This window comes from Strigops habroptila, chromosome 5 (assembly GCF_004027225.2).
Source record: "Strigops habroptila isolate Jane chromosome 5, bStrHab1.2.pri, whole genome shotgun sequence".
Taxonomy (NCBI): Eukaryota; Metazoa; Chordata; class Aves; order Psittaciformes; family Psittacidae; genus Strigops; species Strigops habroptila.
Genome location: NC_044281.2, coordinates 49,260,223 through 49,275,296, shown reverse-complemented (window position 1 = coordinate 49,275,296; position 15,074 = coordinate 49,260,223). Strand labels below are relative to the sequence as shown.

Sequence of the window (15,074 nt, the reverse complement as noted above, 5' to 3'; positions counted from 1 at the left end):
CAAATGTTCAGGATAAAGAAGAGTTAATTTTCCTCAGAGAAAATCTTGTCAAGAATTAGTTCTCCAGGTTTGTGTTTACCTGAGGGAAATTCCTCTGATAAAAAGGATGAGAAATGTAGCTGTTGTTTAACTGTGTAGCTTCTTTAAATTACTTAGCAATTAGCCCGATGCAGTCTTTAACTTATTCCCTGATAGTCCTGGTTTCCTCCTCTCCCCACTGTGCTGTCTTCATAAAACTTTACATTAAAGTACGGCATCTTGTAATGGCTGTAGAAACTTGAAATTCCTTCACAGTTAGTTATCAATCAGGCTCTTCTTTCTTGGTCTTTTAAACTGCGGCAGAGGCAGTTCCTTTAATCACACCCGGAGAACTCAAAGATCATGTAGCACTTTTTTTGGGCTGTTACATCAAGGTGTCTTTGCTGGGAAGGGGCAGTTTCACTCCATAGAAAACAGTGCACTTGCCCCACTACCTTGTCTTAAATCTTTACCTGAGAAAAAGGATGTTTAAAACTTTAAGAATTTTTCTTGTAAGGCTGACCCAGAAAGCTTTCCAGCTTATTTTAACTAGATGTACTTGAAATTGCAGGCATGTACGTTTAGTAAAGGCTGTGTAGTGTGCGGATGTGCTTTATGAATTTGCTACTGCCTTGCGGCACTCAGGGGGTGTGGGAGAGACAGATAAGGCGTAAAAAAACCTCACCAGTAAAAACAGGAAAGTATTTATTTATTTGAAATAACCGTAAAGAAAGCCACATAACCAGGCCAGAATATCCAGTGTCTCCACACTCCTGTTAAAGAGTGTAGCATTTTCCAGAAACTACCTCTGATGAGATGACTGGTAATATTTACTGTTCCTTGTCATGACTAAGTTTTTAATACAAGCTGGTTTAAGTAAAACCAGGTTTCAGTAGACATTGATTCTAACTGCCAGAGTCCTGTCAGTCAGGCCCAGAGCCAGTAGTAGGCCTTTGATGGCTGATCAGAACTGTGTAAGACAGTTCTAGAAGAAACAAATCACTCAAGCACGCTGTTTTTGCCATAACAGATACCAGAGCCTGTGTTTTCTCCAGCAGTTCTGACATGTGAACAAAGCAAAGAATTTAAACTAAGAGATCTGCTTGGTCCATAATGTCCCCGATACAACTAAACCCTGCAAGACCAATGGCAGTTTCAACTTAAATTCTCACAGCTGTAACTACCCCGTAATAAGAAAGCAGTAAATGCTTCACAGTCACAGTAAGGTTACACAGAGAAAATTAGCTTTAAACCACAGGGTCATAAAAATAAAACCATGATCAAGTACCTTGGATTGTCAGAAGGTCTTGGGTGAGCACATCCATGTTATAAATGATGTCAGGGGTTTAATTCTGCATTTTTTTTACCTCTATCACCAGCATGATGGACTACAAAGACTTGTTTTTAATCAGTGCATGAGGAAAACTACATAAGCATACTGGATCGTGAGTTATAATGTACCTGCAAGTATTTTGCATTTTACATCTTCACGAAAAATTTTGTGATATCACAGCTGTACTTTGTAGCTAAAGAACGTCTCTTCATCTGGCTTCTTTCCTTGGCCTGTTGTGCAGTTCTCTGCAAAAGAGAAGGGTAGGTCTGTTCAGTAAGTATTGCTGCTTGGCAATAGTGTGCCCCTTGGAAAGCGTTAGCCCACAGTTAAACTTCAGTCTAGTGCTGCAGTAGATAACATAGTAAAATGCAAGTGGTTATTAAGGTAACGTTTTCCCAAATCTTGAGGAAACTATCATACTGTAACAGTTTCATGCTGCCTTTCCCTCTTCACTGTATGGGATGGAGAGGCTGACAGCACTGGGGTTCATCGGGGGACAACCGGGCTGAGAAGGAGTCTAATTCCAGTCTCCTACTGCCAAACAGAGGGGCAGGAGGTACTGGAGCAGGCCCCATGCCTGCCTGGGCATTCCCAGGAGGAGGCTTCACCCTGAGGGTGGGCAGGGGGTGCTAAGCAACCTGCTCTGAACCTGGGGTCAGCCTACATTACCTCTCTCCCTCTACCAAAACACTTGTTTGATGACAACTACTGCCCTGGTGCGTGTTCCGCAACATTTTTGCATGAGAGGGTGAGGATTTCGGGTGAGACCACACTGACCTCCCTGTGGCAGACTGTGCACAGAGTTTGAAGGTTTTCCAGGGAGCACTGTCCCCCTCCGCTGTAGACAGGCCTGATATGGTCCGCCTGCCAGAACTGGCCTTCTGTTGGGTTTGTTATAATTTCATTCAACTGCAGTAAACAAAGGACATGACAGGGGAAGCATTAGATATTCCTTCTGAACCACATGTGTGTTCTACCATAAGAATAAGAAAATAATTCAGGAAGTAGCTATTTATAGTTTTCCTCTAGAGAAAGTAAGACAGCATTTTCTTGTTACTCCCACTAGACAAGCAAACAACTGTAATTTTAGTTGGGATATTTTCACCTAGCCTGCAGCATGCTGAAGCACATCACAGTTGATCAAAGACAGAATGAAAGGTTCAGTAAGTAATGTTCAATGCCATTGTCTCATCAAGTGCTGATATTAAACACAAAGAGTGCAACAGCTATATTTCCATCACAAAAAATAAAGACTAACTAGGTGTTTGTCATCTAAGTTTTTGATCAAGTCAAGTCAGTGCTAATTCTAACAGCAAGCATTGAGAAACCTCAGGTAATAAAGCCCTGTGCCAGCTTTCAGAAAGTGAAGGACTAATTGTAACTTAGCATGGAGCTGTGTTTGCTAGAAGGTTCCAAGATACCCCACTCTGCAAGATGTCTCAGTCTTCCGAGATGTGCACTACCACATTTTCAAAAGCTAGCAGAAACAAAGCTGATCTCATACCTACCACCTGTGATGGTAAATTAACTTGTGTTTTTCTTTCCCAAGCTTCAACAGGTGGCTGGAGAATTTAGATAAACAACTTAGAACCAGTAGCTGCTGCAGCAGAATTTCGAGCTGGGACAACTGGCTTTTCTTAAGCTCTTACACCAAACATTCTGCAAAGTAGGAATAATCTCGTACTGCTAGACCACATCCATTCTTAAATTGCTTCATAACCATAAAGTTCATTAATAAAGTGCAGAATTCTGATGCCTGTGCCTTTTAGAAACGAAAAATGTGTTAGAAGACATTGGGATTTCTTGTGTTTGGTTTTGTTTTGGTTTTCTTTAAGGATTTGTTTTTTCTTATGCTGTGGCTCGTGCTACATTAACCTATCTTAAACCTGTAAGAAGAACATTTTGGATTTCTCTGGACTCCTACATGAACACACAGATTAGCTGTTACTGCTTAAAAACCAGTACTATTACCTGCCCCAGGGGAAGGTGAGACATCCAGGAACTCTCCAGAAGTTTCTTACGCTGACTCTTGGGTGCATCGCGGATGCTGAGATAAAGCTCCTGGGCGTTTTGATTACAAAACTGGCAAACACCGTGTTCAGTTTCAAACACTTTAGTCCTCAGGTAGCTCTGACTAGAGCGAATAGAGAAGTCCTCCTGGCAGGCATGAGAGCAGAATCGCGTGTCCCAGGGACGGGTCTGGCAGCCTGGCTCAAGCTGAGCTGTTGGGCGCTGGCAGCTGAGACAGAGGGGGTTCCCTTGGCTGTCCAAGGCTTGCAAATAACCCTTGGATAGGGAGGAGCCTTCAGCTTCAGCCTGCTCCAGCTGAAGAGCCAAGGGACCTCCTCCATTTTCTGAAAGCAACCTGTTTGCAGAGAACAAAGCACAGCTGTCACCAAAGGAGGTTACTCAGCAATGCAATTCAGTAGTTTTATTTAAGCACTGAATGTGCCCATTAGATATCTTTTATGCTCTGAAATACCAATTTTAGTTGAAATAATATCTTGCTTAGATTGGTACATGCACAGTGCAAATCATCTACTTGGTTTACATTTCCATTTAAAAACAAAATTTGTCAATATAACAGGTTTGGGGGTTTTTTGTACATCTTACACACACATACACTTAATTATTAACTGAAATAATGCTGTATTTATAAAGAAATGGTAGTTTCTATCAATCAGGCATGTACACATATAAATGTAAATGTTGCAGGTCCCTCTTTAACAGAAGTTAAAAAGTCAAAGAAAACATCCTGGTTTCTCTATGGAACCTTCATGGCTACCTATGAATTCCCTACACTAAACAAGGCTTGTCTCCAGGCAGGATAAATGCTGCCTGTTTAATAACATTTTTTAAAAGGGCATTTTCTGTCTGGAATTTTCATGTTCTTTTCTCCCTTTTTCTAAATTTTGAGGCAAAACAGAAGAAAATACTGTGTCCCCAATTTGCTATTGACCTCACAAACAGGCCTGAGCTGAATTGTGTAGCTATTTTCTTGTTTCATTTTAATCACTCAGTTAATTAGCAGCTGTATCAGCAGACAACAGCTGTAATCTAAATTGTTCTAAGAATAAAACATAGCTCATTAGCAGCATTACAGCAAATTTCTTATCTAAACACTGTACTTCAGCAAGGTAAACACTCATAGCACATAATCTGGTACTGTAGAAACCCCAAACAAACAAACAAACCAAACAACCGTGCAAAACTGTGGAGAAAACGCTTTATCACCTTACTGCATTAATAAACTTACTTCGTGGAGTGACCTGATTGGTCAGTAGAAGCATTTTCATTCCTCAGATAAACTCCACTTTGTTTTGAGATGAGGCGAACACTGCCCCCACTGCTGCTAGCTTTGGTAAGGGAAGCTGCTGCAACATCCTCCTTGGTCACATACCTAAAGGAATTAATAATTCTGTCAATATATACAAAGGGAACAATCTCCCTCAAAGAATATTCACTCCTGGCTGCAGCAAGATTGGCGTATTCTCTTAAAACATTCCTTATTTCCCAGATGAGGAATTAATAAAGCTTGGGAAAGCATACATCACCGTAATACTTCAATATTAAGTAAGATACATTTTTCTAAAACCAGATTCAGCTCTAACTGGCAAACAGATAAGTTTTTTTGATATATAACAATTAAAAAATAACAGCAATTTGAGTGTGACCAGCAGGTCAAAGGAGGTGATCCTGCCCCTCTACTCTGCTCTCATGAGACCCCACTTGGAGGGCTGTGTGCAGTTCTGGTGTCCTCAACTTAAGAAGGACGTGGAGCTGTTGGAGCAAGTCCAGAGGAGGCCATGAGGATGATGAGGGGGCTGGAGCACCTCCCGTATGAAGACAGGCTGAGAAAGTTGGGGCTGTTCAGCCTGGAGAAGAGAAGGCTACATGGAGACCTCATAGCAGCCTTCCAGTATCTGAAGGGGGCCTACAAGGATACCAGAGAGGGACTCTTCATCAGGGACTGTAGAGATAGGACAAGGGGTAATGGGTTTAAACTTAAACAGAGGAGGTTCAGGTTAGATATAAGGAAGAAGTTCTTTACAGTGAGGGTGGTGAGGCACTGGAATAGATTGCCCAAGGAAGTTGTGGATGACCCATCCCTGGCAGTGTTCAAGGTGAGGTTATACAGAGCCTTGGGCAACATGGTCTAGTGTGAGGTGAGTCTGCCCATGGCTGGGTGGGTTGGAACTAGACAATCTTAGGGTCCTTTCAGCCCTAACCGTTCTATCATTCTATGATACTGCCTGTCAGTGAAACCTGAAAGCCATTTGTTCCAGTTAGGTAAAGTCCAAAAAGCTTTCTAAGCTCTGGAGGACTCCTTGCTCCATTTGTCATATCTGAACTCACTTTATTTTAATGGGAAAACATACAAAACACTGCCCTTAAGTAAAACTTGTAAAATTGCTTCACCCTGATCATTCTTCCAAAACCCACTATTCAGACAACTTCTCATAAGCACACCTCTCTGTACTATAAGCATACCAAGCCCTATATACTACCTTAGCAGGCCACTGTAGGTTATGGCAGGCTTTCTAATACGGTTCACAATTAGATATTTCCTACATTTTATGGAAGGGCACAGTCAGGCAACAGATTAGGAAACACTTACTACCTGCTGCTTCTCCTTTTATTACTGGAATTACAATCTCTTATTTATTTACTTGAATTCTTACCTACAGCCAAAATAGAGTCACCCTGGAGAATTTAACACTAGGAACTGAGAGGAATAAAAGGGTTTTGGATAGTTTGCAGAGGCACCTTGGTGAATTAACCTGTACACGAGTAGTCCTGTGGAAAGCAATAACAACACCGAAGCTGCGAATGTCTGCCAGGGAAGACAGCATATCAGAAAAAGGAAAGAAAGTGAAAAAAAAGGTAAATTTCAATTTTAACAAGTATTAAACACTAGCCCTTTCAGTGACGCCCAGCAAGGAAAACAATAGTTTTGAGAAATGTCATTCCCAGGGAACAAAACTGCTTAAAGAAAAACTGAGTATCAGAAAGGGTTGGAATAAACTGTCAATTATGAATAAAACATTGAATCATTGATGGCAACTAATGATTTATTTCTGCTTCCAGATGAGGAAAACAACAAGATTCTTTGACCTTACTTTCCCGTTGAGTCCCTGAGGTCAGGATTTTTCCTCAAAAATCTCTGGCAAGTTCCAGATGCTTAAACATGCAGTGCAGCAAAGGCAGAACAGCTGCTGAATGCAGCACAGTGCTGGACAGGGAAGCATTCCACTTCCATTCCAACAGATTTACTGACATGCTCGGTTTCCTACGTGCATTTGTCACTGTGTGACAAGCAATCATCAAATGACCAATTTAGTCTCAGCATCATTCCACTCACAGTTACATTAAATATATCAAACTTCCTGCAGCAGTTAGTAAGAGGAAGAAGAATTAAGAACCACATACCTTTTTGTGCTGCTGACCACCGACTGCTTTTTAGACAACAACTCTGCAGCATGAATAGGACTACAAAATATCTGACCGCTTTTTCTGACAATCCTCTGTTTCATTGCTGTTAGATGTCCCCATTCTTTCACAAACTTCAGGATCTGGTAGAGAATGCTATTGTCAGCAGCATGACAGACATTACACAGAACTATTTCATTACAGTGAAAGACTGCTATGAATTAATACATTCAAAATTAGATGAAAACAGCTGGTATGATTGGAGATGGTCCCTCCAGGTCCTTTTTCATACAAGCTGCAACCCCCCCCCCCCACCTGCTGAAGAACTGTGACAGCTTTGTCATTAACTACAAGAACTGTTTTGCTATGTGTGTTGATCCAAGAAGGTAGAAAATAAGGCCTGAAACAGCCTTTACTAATTGAAGATATAGCCACAGGAGAAGGGTTTCTGGATAAAGTCTCAGGTAAAATTTCTTGTGTAAGCAAGACTGCTGATGGGAAAAACAGACATGCAAAGGAGTTTTCTTCTTATGGGAACCATCCTGCTGCTGTAGCCAATCTCTCAGAAAAGGAAAGTTTGCTTCCATTACTTGAACAGCATTTATAATTGGGTTTATGGACAACCCAATCCAAACAAACATGAGATTCTTAACTTGTCATTTCAGTCTAGCAAATAGCTTTGAAATCCTTCAGCAACATTTGTGTCACCCACTCATTAGGTGCTTCACAGAAATATTGGTTGAATCAGTCAGGTTTCTGTCTTAAGAATTATTAAGTTCCAACCTTGTTGGAGAACCTACCAAAAATAATCAGTTTTGTTCCTGTACAACAGAATCTGATTTTCCAAATAACATTTTTCTTTAAATGGAGAAAACAGTAAAGAAAACTCTGTTAAGCAGATAATATTGCACATCCAGTTTAAATTCTGTATTTCCTTACTTGAGTGAGTACTTGGGTTTACAGTGTTTATGTTCTCAAACACCATTATAAATGTGATCTTTATTACTGAATTAACTGAAGCTTCATGTCTCAGTGGAGCTGTGCCCTGCAATGCTTTGAAAATTGTTAGCAGACCGAAGCAAGAAGTGAGAGTGGAGGCCTGCTTGTAACTGCAGCTCTGATACAATCTAGCACATTCTTATTCATAATGTGCCCCATTTAAGTCATAACCTTTAAAAAGCTATTTTGTTGACTTATGAATGTTAGTTACTAATCCTGTAAATGAGAAATTAAATTATGCCTGGTTGATTCCATCTACTGAAATGTTAACAGGAGGCATGATAATTTGCCAAAGTAACAGACTGCATAATTAATATTCACATCAACATTTATAAGATCTGCTTGCATTGATGAAACTGTACCTAATTCCAAGGCCTGAAAGTGTTCTGCATTTATTTAAAAGAATTAAGTCAGTGCCCTCCATATTAAATATTATATTGCTGTGCCAGTAGAATTTGTTCTTACCAATGAACGATTTTGTTTATGCTGGAAAGTCTCTGGTAAATCCTCCCAGTTATCCAGCTGTATGTCCAAGGGAATGAAATTGTGATTCAGTGGTTCACCATCCTAGACAAGCAAACAGTTTTGTTTACAGATGCAGTGTAGCACACTCTAGAAAAAAACCATATCTGTTTCAAGTGAATTATCCTCCCTTTCTACCCAATTTAGTTCCTCAAGGTTAAGATTTTTCCAGAAACAAATGATAACCCACAGATGAATGAAAACAGCACAGATGCAAGAAAGATGATTCACATTAATATACGTAAATGTAAACAGGGTGAAAATTTTAACTTTGAATATGTCTCATTTTTTTTCTTTGAAAATAGGTCAGACACACAAACTGCCTTACATTAAGAAACTGAAATTATAATCCTCTTGATTGAATTTCCGAGGAAAATGAATGATTGTAGACTGGAGAATGTCACTTTATTACAACTTAAAACAGAATCCTAGGTAAAGCATTCCTTATCTTTTTTTGTCTTAAATGTCTGAACAAGTTCTCCTCCACTTACTTAATTTTCAAGGGAAAAGTTTTCCCATTGGGTACATATGACTGAGAAACTTACTGATGATTCACAAACATTTGAGAGAAGTGTCTCATCATTCAGCAGAAAGATTTTGTGCCATATCTGGCATAATGAAGCTCTAATCCAAGCCAAAAAGCAACCCAGACCAATATACAGTTTCCTACGTACCATCTAAAATGCATGTTCATTTTTAAATAAAATGTGTGAAAACAGGAAGCAGCATACAGTTTATTAAACACTTTCACATACAAGAGGACGCTCTTTTTGACTTTTTCCCAGCTACAGCACTTAGTCTAATAAAAATGTATTATCTCAAAGACTTGCCCTCAGTTATTTGTGATGCTTTGCAGTCGCACCTCAACACCCTGACTCATTCAGCGGCTTTGAAGAAATCTTCTCAGTGAACTTTTCTATCCCTTAAAAGAAGGAATTGGAAAGTCCTGACTCCCCCTTGAAAAATTACCTGGAAAACTGCCAACTGCTAGTTTCCATACTCCCATTACCATTGCAGATTAACGATGATGTGTTTTATTCAGGAAGTTACTGACTTATACACAGCACCAATGTCAAGCTTTCTGAAAACGTGGTGACAATATTTTATTTACTTATTGAGTCAGTCAGGATTCACTGTCATTTTTATTTTAAATGTTTTTCTATTAAAAATATTTGGTGATAAGACACTATGATAAAAAAGGAATCACAGAACCCTTCAGGTTGGAAGGGTCCTCTGGAGATCATCTAGTCCAACCCCCCTGCCAAGGCAGGGCCTAGACCACGTTACACAGGAACGTGTCCGGGTGGGTTTTGAATGTCTCCAGAGAGGGAGACTCCACAACCCTCCTGGGCAGCCTCTTCCAGTGCTCAACATAAAGTTCTTCCTCATGTTGAAGTGAAACGTCTCGTGTTTTAGTTTCTGGCCACTGCTCCTCGTTCTGTTGCTGGGCACCACTGAAAAGAGCCTGGCACCATCCTCTTGGCACCCACCTTTGAGGTATTTATATACATTCATGAGATCCCCTCTCAAGTCTTCTCTAGTCTTTAGAATCTTAAACAACTATTACTTGCAGCAGATGAGCTGAGCATACATCTAACATATCAGCTCCATTTTGTAAGCTAAGTGTTAGAAGTTATACATCTAGAGAATTATTACCTGGTTCCACTGAGAAAAAGAACAAGAATGATAACCTACCTAATTTTTGTACATTTCCACTAATACAAAAATACTGGTCTTTTTATATAAAGTATGAAAAATGAAAGCATACATAGACATTTCATAGGACAACATTTTACTTTGTAATTTTAAAAGTATAACAAACATGCATATTTCAAGTTTACCTTTGTATAGAGGTGAATTCTATCAGTATTCTTGCTTGCACAAAACATAAGCCCATCGTATATTTGAAGTGTGTCAGATTTATCTACCTCTCCTATAAGAGAAAAAATGTTGACATTAAAAAGATTTTTTCTTCATTCATTCCATTCAGTCTACTCAGAAATTACAAATGTGTACATGTATCTAATTCCAGAACAACATAATGAGTTACACAGCTCAAGCAGCAAGCTGTTAAGATATTTGTGTATTTTATTTTCCTGTTTCTCATGAATTACCTATCATCTGTTTTGCCAGTGGCTGTCCTGAACACAAGTAAACGCCATCATAAGTTTCAATAAAACTGTACAGGTTCACAGCTGCTAGTTTGACATAGTTCTTAAGTCAGCCAAAAACTCTGTATTGCTTCAGGACTTGTATGGAAAGGCTGGGTTTATCCATCATCAAAATTCAATAAACAGTCCAGGCTAAAACAAGAAAGTCATGTGCTAGTGCATGTATGTCTATCAAACGTGTAGGCTTTTATTTTAGTTATTTTTCATGCCAGAGGCATTTAATTCAGTTTTGCAACAGGATATAATCATTCTTTCATAGGAGTCCCACTTTACCGTCTCCACACTTTTTTTCATTTTCTTCATTTTCAATTTCAACAGTTTCATGTTCGCTGATTTCAACGGACTGCTGGGTCACCATTTCCCCCAAATCTTCTCTTCTATCTTCAGCACTGCACTCTGCTCTCTCTTCATTTCTTCTGGAGTCCTCTGGCACGTCTTCTTCAGATTGGCTTATTGGAGCTTCACAATTTCTCTCAACTGTAGACAAAGAAACACACAAACAGGTACCTAATGAGCACATATGTGGAGACATGACTACATAATTGAAATACAAAGAAATTGCATTTTATTCTCTAATACTATTATGGTGCAACTACTTAGAAAACTAGAGCTAACTTTAATATTAGGAGTATAATCACATGGAACAAAGTTTTCCATCTGTGCAATTTCATGCACCCAGTTTAATTTGTCAAAATATATGCAGTTCTATAATAATACAATGCAGTTAGCAATTCTATATTATATACAGTTATTGCAGACCATAAACACACAAAGTAGTTTTCCAGGCATTGAGCTATACCTGCAAAATTCAGAAGCCGTCCTTACTTGAACAAGCACAGAAACTTAAACAAAATTAAAAAAAGAAAGAAAAAAACTCCTTACTCCTTCGTTTGCAACTAAAATTGCAAATATGGGGAGAGATTTATGAAAATGTTTTATTAAGTTTCCAGCTAGATGAAGTAAAAGAAATCTACTTTGGCCTGCTGGAGCAAGAAATGCCATATTTTCCAGGTAATGTCTCTCACAACAAATATACAATACCCAAATTAATAAAACTCCAATACCACATTGTTTAGTTCTGAGAAGTAGAGAAAAAGTTTGCAATTTAATTGGATTTAGAATAACCATAAACCTCAAGGAAAAGGAGAGCTACATTTACTGCAAAGAAAACCAAGTAATACATCCTTCCTCACAGAATTTATATCCTGTTAACATTTATCTGAATTTTCCATTTGTTTCTAATTAGACTTCAAAGATCCTTGGGAAAAGCAAAATCAAGAAGGATCACTTAATGGGTACCTGTTCACATAAAGACAGCATTCTTCATATTCTGTTTGGATTTGTGTGTACGTTCAAAAATACTGTATTTTCTGAAACTAATCACAAATGAAAAGAAAAATGCATATTTTTCTCTGCAGCACACGTTACTTACCATTACTGCTTTGAGGAGAATTGCACATTTCACAGTAAGGGAGCAATTTATTATTACTATAAGTGCAGATGCTACAGTGCCAAACTTTACTTAAAGCTGTGCTTTTGCTTGAAGTATTGAAGCCGCAAGGAAGGACTTCTTCACTGTTTTTTTCTGAAAACAAAAAGGGCTTCTTTCCAGTCAAAGGTTTTTTCTTTTTCTTACTGGAGTTGACTGGAGTAGATCCACTTATGCTTCTTGTTCTTTTAGCTTCAGGTTCACAGGTACTTTCATGACAAACTGTATTCACGTCACTTATTATTGTGGAATCCAGGTTTTCATTGCTCTGCACTGCATCCTCTTCTTTTGTACCTTCAGAAGGTTCTGAATCATTATGGAGTGATTCACTACCACAAAATATTTTGCGTTTCTTCTCAGTGGATGATTTGGGGAAAAAGAAAGAACGTATGTCATGCTGTCTTTCCTTTTCGAACTAGGAAAGGGGAAAGAAATATGTAAACCCCGCTTATAATTATCGCATCAAAGCTGTTAAAATTACGATTTTCCTCCATTAGTATTACCCTCTAATACAAAAAGCTATTTTTACTTTGGAGACAGAAACAAAAGATATTTTCCTTAAGAACAAACAGCTAGCAGAAATAGCAATTGAACATTCCTCTTCTGTTTTGTAAAAGGTATTTTCAGTATTCTCATGAAACTTCTGAAATAGCACTGTAAGAAAACAAATACACAGACCTGGTATGCTACATGCTATATGTTTTGATTATGCCCATTACAAGGAAAGGCTTAGAAACATTATTTTTAAAATAATACCAAATTTAATTCAGTACAGTTATTAAAGACGTAGTTTAAACAGGTATTACGTATTTGACTCTGAGTGTGAGTCAGTCACCCAAGCATAACATGAGAACCCACTGGAAGCCTGTAGATGACATATATACCCAGCAGAGCACTTTTCCAACTTCATCTAACTTTTAAAATGGAATTTATATTACTTTTCCTACTTATTTAGTGCTTCTCCATTAGTAAAGTCTGCAGTGCACAGAAAGCTTATGCAACCAACAGTTTTATTTTTTTTAAATGAAATAAACCAGAAAAATGTAAGTTTCGAGTCTCACATGTGTAAACAGAAGTTCAGTTTTGGGATCTTCTAGACTTTGATTTGGGGTCCAGGTCTCCGCAAAACTCAAAAAATCCCATTTCTCTTTATCACCTTCTTCAGCCTGCATTTTCTCTTTCTTGCCATTCAAGGTGCTGCCTGTAACTCTGGCCTGCAGAAAGACGACTTGCATAAAGTTTCCAAGGAATTCACATGTTGGAACAAATTTATTTACCTATACTCACTCAATTTGCTTCCCTTGCAAACTCAATTCAGCATTTGCAAAGTAAGAAACTGTGATTAAACAGTGATTAAAACTATTCCTGTTCCAGTATCCATTTCTGCAAAAATAACAATGAATAGTGCATTTAGCACACTGCGACTTGCAAAGCTGTATATAAAATGTCTGTATTTATTTAAGTTAAAAGAGTATATATTGGGTACCTCTCTTACAGCCTTAACACCTTTTGCTTGGCATGCAAAGACAAAGGCAGAATTAACTGTAAAAAGCAGTTTAGTGACAGAACTTGTAAGCTAAATTGTTGGTGAATATACTGAGATCCATCTGTACCATGTTTAAGGAGACTCTTAATGTACCAGACTGATGGAGATTTTTTCAGAGGTACCTACAGGAATTAGAACACAGAATTTCAATCCCCAACTGAACATCACACACAGCTTCTAGTACCCAGATTCTTCAAGCTGTGATTACTTTCAGCAGGAGAGAAAAACATTGGGGAAAAAAAAAAAAAAAAGATTATCAGTTTCCCAGTACAGTAACTGTATGGACACAAACAGCTGAAGCACTACAACACAGGAACAGCAAAGTACAGGAACAAGAACCGTAAGTCAGCATTTGCATTAGAATGAATCCTGTGTAGCCACAATCTCAAATGATTCTGACAACTAGAGTTTGAAAGGCAGTTCTTTCTACCTTGACACTTCTGGAAATATCAGAAAACAAGAGCTGACAGAAGACTAACACATCTCAGTTATCAAAACAAGACACTAATGAATGGTATCAAAGGCTACAAAAAGGTCACAGAAGCAGAACAGCCAAATTATTTTTCTTACTACTGTGAATTCTCAAAGATCTTCCAAGTAAGCAAAGAAAGCAGACTGGAACTACTCTTCCTAACAAGGACTGTGTAATCTGGCAACGGATGATAAGATTACTGTAACGCTTCTGCCTCTCAGAACTGAAGTTTAATTAAGGCACAATATTCATCCAGTTAAAAAAGAAATCCCACACCAAACTCTAGCTGTTATGAGCGTGCAGAAAACCCTAAAACTGTAAACTGAACAACCAAATCAATAAAAAGCTAGAAGATAAAAAAAAACAATATATAGATGTGAACCATCTCATTAATCTTGGCAAAGAGTTATCTTATTTATGTTTGGATCTTAAATGGAGAGCAAAAAGCTAGAAAAGATTAATTCAGACCAGACATGGACGTTTTGATGATTAGCAATTCTAGGTCCTCCAGATAAGTAAGAATGTTAATGTTATTTGGTACATGCACTTAAGTGCTATCTTAACCATAGCAAGTTCTTGATTATTTGGTTCTACTCCACACATACCTTGCGATTCAGCATTGCCCACATTAGAATATCCATTGTTCCTTTTGCAATAAGGAAGTGAATATTCACAGAACTGCACTGCCCAATTCGGTGTGCTCTGTCTTCTGCTTGCTTAATATGGCCTGGATCCCAATATAATTCAGCAAACACAACATGAGTAGCAGCAGTGAAAGTTAAACCCTAAACAGAATAAGTATACGCATTTCGGAAAAAAGATTCCACAATCAACTCAATGTCTGAATTGGGTGGGGGGGGGGAGAGGGGAAAAGTGTAAAGGTTGTACAGGAAATTTTTACATGGAAATAAAAGGGACCACCTCAACAGCAGATGGGCCTATTTTCTTCCTTGGGCCTCAGATATAAGTAAGATTCAGAAAATACTTCAATATTGTGCAAAGACTGCACACAGCTTTTCATAACAGAAGTAACATCTGCTTCTTATTAATCTGGTACTTTTGGAGAAATAGAGTTTTTGCTAATTATTCAAGAA

At 38.4% G+C, this 15,074-nt stretch overlaps 1 protein-coding gene across 5 annotated transcripts in view; it reads right to left on the bottom strand.

Annotated features, from left to right (window-relative positions):
* Positions 1–706: 706 nt before the first annotated feature.
* The window catches only part of ZRANB3 (zinc finger RANBP2-type containing 3), a 50,870-nt gene continuing 36,502 nt past the window's right edge, over positions 707–15,074 (bottom strand). For 4 of the 5 annotated variants that reach the window (XM_030486572.1, XM_030486573.1, XM_030486571.1 and 1 more), the window contains 11 exons: positions 14,586–14,765; positions 13,024–13,176; positions 11,906–12,377; positions 10,747–10,950; positions 10,144–10,235; positions 8,246–8,347; positions 6,782–6,924; positions 4,608–4,751; positions 3,323–3,716; positions 2,129–2,260; positions 707–1,596 (listed from right to left, as the gene is read on the bottom strand). In XM_030486572.1, coding sequence (XP_030342432.1) covers positions 1,498–1,596; positions 2,129–2,260; positions 3,323–3,716; positions 4,608–4,751; positions 6,782–6,924; positions 8,246–8,347; positions 10,144–10,235; positions 10,747–10,950; positions 11,906–12,377; positions 13,024–13,176; positions 14,586–14,765 — 2,115 coding nt within the window. In that variant the 3' untranslated portion in view covers positions 707–1,497. Of the gene's footprint in view, positions 1,597–2,128; positions 2,261–3,322; positions 3,717–4,607; positions 4,752–5,482; positions 6,925–8,245; positions 8,348–10,143; positions 10,236–10,746; positions 10,951–11,905; positions 12,378–13,023; positions 13,177–14,585; positions 14,766–15,074 lie in introns of those variants that run through there. The other variant, XM_032919938.1, reaches the window with a different exon arrangement.